Consider the following 9226-nt stretch of genomic DNA (forward strand, 5'->3'; position numbering starts at 1 on the left):
GGGACATGGCAGGGATGGGATCTACTTCAGGCAGAGGCAACTATGTGTGCAAAGGTCAGAGGTGAGAGGCAGCATGACCAGTGGGGACAGCCCGAGTGGGGTGTGGCTGCAGAGTTGAGGGTGGGGGTGTCACATGAGGAGATGGGGCCAGATAAGTGAGCAAAGTCCTCACGCAAGTGTGTGGACACTGTGTTCCATACTATGAAAGATTCTTTGCTCATCTTTGTGGCCTTTCAGAATCTGGCATGTGATTCATGGTGGAGGCCTCCCTCTTGCCATGACTATAATTGAGAATCTGCTCCTTGGGAAATGGGACCTTAGGGACTCTGCATTCATGCTAACCACATGTATCTTCCCTCCTGCCACAGTCTTTAACAGGAAGGAGGTGGAGCCATGTTTGTGTTTGTGGACCATTTAAATACCTAGGCAATACTAAACTGTGTCAGATGCTTGTAAAGTAAGAAGCAGGATTGGGACTAGGGGAGGCCGAGTCAAGCAAGTACAGCATCCAGCCCTGTCTTTTGGTAAAATTTTGATATTGTTTTCATCATGGACTTTTTGTACCAATTTTGATTTTTTAAAATATTGCATTAAAAAGATCTCAATGACTTGAAGTTTTTGGTGCCACCTTAAATTTTCACCCCAGGCGAGTGCTTCATTCACCCTACATTAGGTCTGGCCCTGCGAAGAAGTATGTGGATCCAAATATTCCCCGCTCACCCCACCACTGTTATTTCTATGCAGACATAAACATAGATTTTCTACATGGAATAATATTCATATTCAAATTGTTATTCTCAGACAGTGACTAGGCATCAGTGATCCCAAGGACTTGTAAATAAAATAGGAAAGCCATCCTAATATTAGCAACAGTTTTTATTGAGTAGTTCCTAAGCTCTATTTTCGGTGTTTATACGTATTATCACATTTACATTCCACAATAACCCTCTGCTAGAGGTATTATTCTTTTCATCAGGAAACTGAGATAAAGAAGGATCCGGTCATACCCCTGGAAGTGGAGGGAGGAAGCGGGATGATCCCAGACTGCACACTCCACCTCCCCTCCTTCCTCCTGTCTACCTGTTCCCATCTGGTGTCCCATTCAAGACCCAGCTTGAGCTCTGCCTGCTTCATAAAGCTTTCCTATCTTCACTACATAATTGGAATTAATTAGCACCTTCTTGGAACTCTTGCAAGTCTTAATACTCACTTGGAACTTAAACAACCCATACTTGGAGTCAACTCTTATTTTATTGGACTATTATTTAAATCTTTTTTCCCCTCAATTTACCCAATTATTTCTTCTCATATCTCTGATCAGTTGGAATTACTTAGAAGTACATTTCCTTGCAATACCCATGTGTGGCCTGGCATGTGAAATGGGTTCAACAAATATTTGTTAATGTGGTTTGCTTTGCTCCAGTGTTTATCATTCCAAATAGGACTCTAAGTAGGAAGTTAATTGATAGATGCACTGAATAGTATCCTCTATTTAGAACAGCCGCACCTGGTTATTTTTAACTGGCATGCTTATGCATTTGAACCATGCTTTAGGTAGGAATTTGTGTTACCAACTATTGGGTCACATATTTGAATGCTCTAAGGCTTCCAATGACCTGATTGTACAGGTTGGGAGTTGGGATTGTTGTCTATCCCAACAGGATGGAGCTGAGCTGACAGTCCCATATGGGGGTTAATCTGAATGCAGTCACCCTTTGAATGAGATCTGATCATTGTCCAATGTTATTTCTTCAAATCTCAGTAAAAATTCAAGTGAAGCAAAGAACCCATTAGATGGTATCTGTGTAGGAGTCTAGTTTGGTCTTTGGGTGATTTTAGGGATTCCCACACTCTTTTACAATGGAAGGCATTGTTAATTAATATTTAATTAGATTAATGTTATGGTTTAGGGTCTACAGGTGATCTTGGTGTGCTCTGAGTCCTTATTTCTTTAGTCTCTGACTGTCTTTTCCCAGTTTAACCAATCATTTCCATCATCTCTTTGGCTCTGTGAAGTATCCCTAAAAGACATCCTTTTGCCACATCCACTGACATCTGTTCTTTCCTCTAGGTTAGTGTGCAGAACATTTCTGTCGTTTAAGAAGGAAAGAGGAACAGACTACTTTTTAAAAACTATAAGGGTTCTTGTGGCACCTGGATGGCTTAGTTGGTTAAACATCTGACTCCTGATTTTGGCTCAGGTCATGATCTCAGGGTCGTGAGATCGAGCCCCACGTCAGACTCTGCACTGGGTGTGGAGCCTGCTTAGGATTCTCTCTCTCCCTCTCCCTCTGCCCCTCCTCCCAAAAGCCCCCTCTAAAAAAAAAAAAAAAAAAAGAAGAAAAGAAAAGAAAAAAATGTAAGTGTTCTCCCATCCTTTCACTAACAAAAAATAAGGGAAACACAGTTAAATATTCAGATAAAAACAAATAATCCCATTTCCTTTATAGACAATAAGTTACTTTAGCTGTTGCTAATCTGTTCCATGCCAGTTCAATTAAGAGTAGAGCCTCTGAATGATGATTTCAACTTTACCGTGATTCTGTTAATATCTTATTCATTATTTGAATATCTGGTTTGAAGGACCTTGGAGAGCAAGGGGCACCAGTGAAGAATTTCTCTATACTTTTTCACTTTGACATTCCACAAATACACTTGTAGTACATGTAATATATGCAGAAATTTACATTTTGACCTAATTGTAGGAAAGACTGGTACAAAAACAGGGGGCAATAGCAAGTATGTAGGGAAAAGGGGTAAAGTTGACTAGGTTATTCAGCTAGAAAAAGTAGTTGGGAAGCCATATGGATAACCACAAATATTTATCAATTCTGCATCCATGATGTCATGTACACTTAGGCAGTGACTGTCCCATCTGAACTTCAACTTGACTGGTCTGGAGATTCTGATGTGTCTGGTTAGGTCTCCAGAAATGGTGAAGTGGGCCCACCAGGGGTGTCTTGGAATGAAGACTGAGGGGATTGTTAACGAAAACAAAAGAAAACAGAGTCATTTTAAGTGAGAAGAGTCAGGCAATGGTGTTCAGTTCTATGACGATGACCCAATTACTAGAGGTCTTTTGAGTGGTTCATGTCATGGACCAAGAGCAATTGGATGTCCCTATGGACTTGGGCCTGAGGCATGTGGAAAAAAAGGCAATGAGAAACATTCCCAGTGAGACATGGAGAGTCCGGGGCATGGTACCAGGTGGGGGAGGACATTCTTTCCATGGCAGCTGAGACATCAGGGCAGGATGATGTGATTGCAGATGTGGTGGGGAAGGTCGGCACTGGTAGCAACCACAGCACAGGGCAGTGGCTGGTGACAGTGTGGGCTCAGTCATGGTGTGGCTTTGGCTTAGGACCTGCAACCCTTAGGCAGTCCTCGCAACCAGTGGCAGCCACCATGTACCATCATGGCTTTTCCTGCTTGCAAGACCTCAGAGCTGTATCACCGCCAGCCCTGGGGGACTGGCCAGGGGAGAAAGGGACACTCCACAGAGCTGCTGAGTGTGCTCCGTTCCTGAGCACACTGACACCTCGTGAGGACCCCCAGGATCATGGTTGTTGGGGCAGGAGGACTCTGAAGAGGGTGAGAAGACCTACATGGCACACCATGACCAGCAAAATTCAGTTAATCAGTTAATTGATTGACACATTCAACAATATTTACTGACCACTTACTAAGGGACTACGTAGCCGATGTAGTAAAACACTGTTTGTTACTGTTAATGTGATGGTATTTTCTCTAGTATGATGGGGTCCCTTGGGGATTGTTCTATGCCCTGCTTACCACTTGTTCCTTCCCTCTTTGCTCCCCCCTCTAGCCCACTGAGGTTATCCAGCCATCACTGTTGCAAAAGCCTTTTAACTGGTCCCTGCTTTTGGGGTCTCACCTTCCCAAGTCCTGGTTCTGTGGTCAGTCACCTTCCAGAAACATGAATCCCAGGTCCCACGGATGCCACACGCCCAGTGCTTCTGGAGCAGCTTTCCCTTGCTATCCGGCCGGAAGTAGAGCGTTCCTATGAACACTTTCATAAACCAAAGTGGCGTAAAGCTGAAGAAGCAATTACTGTTAATTTACATGGAAAAATTTTTGAGTGTTCCCAGACCTCTCAGGCTTTTCTGCAACCGTAGGACACAACTTGCTAACAGATGCACACAATCAATGGAGAGAAAGCACAGATGCTCACAGACACAGTTCGAAGCCCTGGCAGCCGGATGCAGGGATGCTGAGGGTGGTTCTAGGGGAAGGGGCTGCGCGGGGCCTCTCTCACTGCTCAGGTGCCTCGCGCGGCCTCTGGAGCAGCTCTATATTGCGGCTTTTATCATAACAGTGAAAAATCCTCTTCAGATTTCTTCCCATTAGCAAAAACAGGTACTAATATAGATCTTTGTAAAAGCAAAGTAGCCTAACAGGAACTTTCAGAAAGCAGGGATACCTATGCCCAAGGATTTCTACCCTTAACTCTACCTGTGTTCCCAGCCCTTCCCCTTGGTCCCATCCCGCAGGTGCCCGCTGCAGGCCTATGAGGGGTGCTGCCTGGATTGCCCCTCACCTGTTCTCATCTCCAGTCCTTACTGAGGCTCTTAGAGGGGAAGGAAGCCCTTCCTATGTAGATGGTTCCTGTCACAGTTTTCCCAAACCGCCTTCTCCCATATAAACTCAGAATCAACTTCTTTCTCATATCTCTAAGAAAGTCAGTTGATCAGGTTATTCTGGTTCTGGTGCCATGTACTGGAATTCTTTTTTTTTTTGCATGCATTTCTCACCAGACTGAGAGCCTGTGGATTCGTCTCGTGATGTCCTCACAGTGTCCTCAGAGTTACCTCCTCGTAAGAAGGATAATTCAACAACTATTTATTAAATTGCATATGCTGCTCCCCACAAGTTGATATGATGGAAAATATTAATATGCTTTAAAGCAGAAGTTCATGAACCCTTTTAAGCAAGAACAGAGGAATCTTGAAGTTTAGAGATTTGGGAAGAAATGTGTATGAACTGAAGGCATGGAAGAAATGCTTGCTCATTGTTATTTCCGAGGATAGTTATTTAAACACTTTTGTTGTTCTGTCTTGACTCTGGCACAAGAAAGAAGAGCTACCAAAAACTCACAGGACATGAACACATTCCAACAAAAAAAGTATCAACCAGAAGTGAATCGGGTATTTTATACCGAGTTTTTCCTAGAACGGTGGTGACTGAAGCCAGGTAGGTGTGGGCATGATTTAGAGGTCTGTACGAACAAGCCAAAGCGCCAAACCACTCTATTATCTTTCTTTTTCTCTCTCTTTTTAAAAAGATTTCATTTATTTATTTGAGAGAGAGTGAGTGAGCGAGAGAGGGGGAGAGAGCATGAGCAAGGGGGGAGGAGCAGAGGCAGAGGGAGAAGCAGACTCCCCACTGAGCAGGGAGCCTGATGCGGGCCTCGATCCCAGGACTCTGGGGTCATGACCTGAGCTGAAGGCAGGCACTTAACTGACTGAGCCACCCAGGTGTCCCTCCGTTATCTTTCTGCTCTGAAAAGTGGGACATAGTTGCATTCACAAAGAAGTAATCTTTAAGACTTTTTTTTTTAATCCAGCTATAACATACAGTGTTATACTAGTTGCAGGTGTATGGTATAGTGATTCAACAATCCCATACATTACCTAGTGCTCATACTGATGAGTGTACGCTTAACCCCCATCACCTGTTTCCCCATCCCCCCACTCACCTCCCCTCTGGCAACCATTAGTTTGTTCTCTGTATTTAAGAGTCTGTTTTTTTGTTTGTCTCTTTTTTTATTTGTTTGTTTGCTTTGTTTCTTCAATTCCACAGGTGAGTGAAATCATATGGTATTTGTCTTTCTCTGACTGACTTATTTCACTTAAGCCTTATCCCCTCTAGATCCATCCATGTTGTTGCAAAATATTTCATCCTTTTTTACGGCTGAGTAATGTTCTATTGTGTGTATATACCACACCTTCTTTATCCATTCTGTTGATGGACACTTGGGCTACTTCATTGGCTATTATAAACAGTGCTGCGATAAACATAGGGGTGCACATATCTTTTTAAATTAATGTTTTTTATAACTACTTGTGTAAATACCGAGTAGTGGAATTACTGAATCATATGGCAATTCTATTTTTAATTTTTTAAGGAGTGTCCATATTGTTTTCACAGTGGCTGCATCAGCTTGCATTCCCATCAACAGTGCACGAGGATTCCTTTTTCTCCACATCCTTGTCAACACTTATTGTTTCTTGTGGTTTTGATTTTAGCCATTCTTCCAGGTATGAGGTGGTACCTCACTGTAGTTTTATTTGCATTTCTCTGTTGATGAGTGATGTTGAGCATCTTTGCATGTGTCTGTTGGCCATCTGTATTTCTTCTTTGGAAAATCGTCTATTCATGTTCTCTGCCCATTTTCTAACTGGATTATTTGCTTTTTTGGGTATTGAGTTGTATAAATTCTTTATATATTTTGGATATTAAGCCCTTATTGGATACATCATTTGCAAATACCTTCTCACATTCAGTAGGTTGTCTTTTTGTTTTGTTGATGATTTCTTTTGCTGTGCAAAAGATTGTATTTTACTCTAGTCCCAGTGGCTTAATTTTGCTTTTGTTTCCTTTGCCAAAAGAGAAATATCTGGAAAAATATTTCTATGGCTGATATCAAAGAGATTAGTGCCTATGTTTTTTTCTAGGACTTTTATGGTTTCAGGTCTGACATTTAGGTCTTTAATTCATTTTGAGTTTACTTTTGTGTATGGTATAGAAAGTGGTCCAATTTCATTCTTTTGCATGTAACTGTCCAGTTTTCCCAATACTATTTGTTGAAGATAATGTCTTTTTCAAATTGTATATTCTAGCCTCTTTTATTATAGACTAACTGGCCATAAAAGCATGGCTTTATTTCTGGATTCTCTATTCTGTTCTACTGATCTATGTGTTTGTTTTTGTGTCAGTACCATACTGTTTTGAAGTTTATCTTGAAATCTGGGATTGTGATACATGACGATTTGCTCTTTTTTTTCAAGATTGCTTTGGCTATTCAGAGTCTTTTGTGGTTCTGTAGAAATTTCAGGATTATTTGTTCTAGTTCTGTGAAAAATGCTGTTGGTATTTTGATAGGGATTGCATTGAATCTGTTGATTGCTTTGGGTAGTATGAACATTTTAACAATGTTGACTCTTCCAATTCATGAACATGGACTATCTTTCCATTTGCTTGTCATCTTCAGTTTCTTTCACCAAAGTTTTATAGTTTTCAGAGTACAGGTCTTCCTTGGTTAAATTTTAAGACTTCTTTAACAGTAACTAAAAAGTAACAGGAAGAGAGCCCTGTGTTAAAGACCTGGATTATAACACTATTCCAGACTCCTTCAACTCAGGGTCACGCAGGGGGCTGACAGGACACCTGGGCTTGCCTCATTTGTTCGCCACTTAGACTGTCCTAGGATGGCTGATAAGAGCACTTTCATATTCTACAACAGTCAATAGAACCTGACCGGCAGACTGTACTGATTGCCGTCCCTATCTACCCTCAACAGGAAGGAGTGATCTGAATAAGAATGACTAATTAGAAGCAACCATTTCAAGTAAGCGTTCCATGGTGGACTGGTCCATGATCACTAGGGATTGAGCAATGTTGGAAATATGCCTTTAGGCATATTTTTCTTCTTTAAGATTTTATTTATTTGAGAGAGAGAGAAATCGCAAGAGCAAGAGTGGGGGGAAGGGGCAGAGGGGGAAGGAGAAGCAGACTCCCTGCTGAGCAGGGAGCCTGATGTGGGGCTCGTCGCATGACCCCAGGATCATGACCTGAGCCGAAGGCAGATGCTTAACTGACTGAGCCACCCAGGTGCCCTAGGTCTGTCTTTCTTTTTAAACAGGCTGATGATAGCAGAGGGCTCCTCGAGTTTGGCACATGGCTTGAGAATGTGCTCAGGATGCGCTTCTATCTTCTGGCAGAACGCTAAGGGCACTCTGTAATAACCCCTGAAAGTGCTGGGTCCCTTCTCTGAATCAGAGTCTCCTCCTACCTGATGTTACAGGATGAAGAAACACCCAAGGAACTCTGCCTTGGGACGATGAAACAATGTGACCCGGGATCACCTTTTCCTTTGATTCTCAAAATCTTCTCTTCTGCCTAAAGGGATGCTTCACCACTTAGTAAATGCTTATAAATGGTGTAGGAATGAAAATATCATGTCCTGGGCTGATACAACCAAGAAATGTATAAGTACCCAAGGGAAATTCTGACCCATTCAGATGTCTACCAAAAAACCTCCAACCCCGCCCCCCCAAAACAAACAAAAATGGAATTTCATAGTTACTTCCTGTCCTATTTTTAAAATGACCTTAAAAAGACAAGTAAAAGATAAATTTAGCAAAGTTTACAAGTCAGAAGGACCCATTGAGGAAGTGCACAAAAGGCCATGTGAGATTCAGCTGTGGATATTTGCATCAACAACAACAGGGAAGTGGCCTCGAATCCTGGGTCAGTGCTCTCCCCGCAGTGTTGGTACATAAGGGGCTCCCCCCGCAGACGGCGACACCAGACCTCCCTGGCCTCCCGAGTCTCCCTCCTCGCTACTCCCTCCTGAGTCCTCTCTCCTGACACCATGGGCTGCTGTGGCTGCGGCGGCGGCTGCGGCGGTGGCGGCTGCGGCGGTTGCGGCGGCTGCGGCGGTGGCTGCGGCGGCGGCTGCGGCGGCGGCTGCACCACCTGCAGGTGCTACCGGGTGGGCTGTTGCTCGGCCTGCTGCCCCTGCTGCTGCGGCTGCTGTGGGGGCTGCTGCAGTACCCCCGTGGTCTGCTGCTGCCGCCGCTCCTGTCGCTCCTGTGGCTCGTGTGGCTGCGGCTCGTGTGGCTGCGGCGGTGGGAAGGGCTGTTGCCAGCAGAAGTGCTGTTGCCAGCAGAAGAGCTGTTGCAAGAAGCAGTGCTGCTACTAGGCAACCGGCCGGCCTCTGTCCCTGCACAGGAGCTACTGGGCTTTTCTCCCCCTCCATTCACCTGTCTTACCTGTTGTCCTCTGGTATTCTGAGACTTATCCCCTGTGGCTGATTTTGCTCCTGGATTTAGTTTCCTCTTTTATCTGCTTTGAGTATTCCCAGTTTTCCTAACTGAGAAGTTTCCAATCAAATAGGGAACAGCAAAAACAAGGACGTGAAAACTCCTAAAAAAGAGCTGACATCACGCACTCCATGGGACAGGGTCACTTTATTATTCCCTAG

At 43.7% G+C, this 9226-nt stretch overlaps 1 protein-coding gene across 1 annotated transcript; it reads left to right on the top strand.

The window, feature by feature from the left end:
- Positions 1-8614: 8614 nt before the first annotated feature.
- Positions 8615-8944, top strand: LOC113919648 (small cysteine and glycine repeat-containing protein 1-like). Its single transcript, XM_027589122.1, has one exon. The coding sequence runs from the start codon at positions 8615-8617 to the stop codon at positions 8942-8944; it is 330 nt and encodes a 109-aa protein (XP_027444923.1).
- The last annotated feature ends 282 nt before the right edge of the window (positions 8945-9226 follow it).

This window comes from Zalophus californianus, chromosome 3 (genome assembly GCF_009762305.2).
Source record: "Zalophus californianus isolate mZalCal1 chromosome 3, mZalCal1.pri.v2, whole genome shotgun sequence".
In the NCBI taxonomy this organism is placed as follows: domain Eukaryota; kingdom Metazoa; phylum Chordata; class Mammalia; order Carnivora; family Otariidae; genus Zalophus; species Zalophus californianus.

Coding starts and splice junctions, on each gene's coding strand:
- LOC113919648 (XM_027589122.1), top strand. CDS start 8,615: ATGGGCTGCTGTGGCTGCGGCGGCGGCTGCGGCGGTGGCGGCTGCGGC.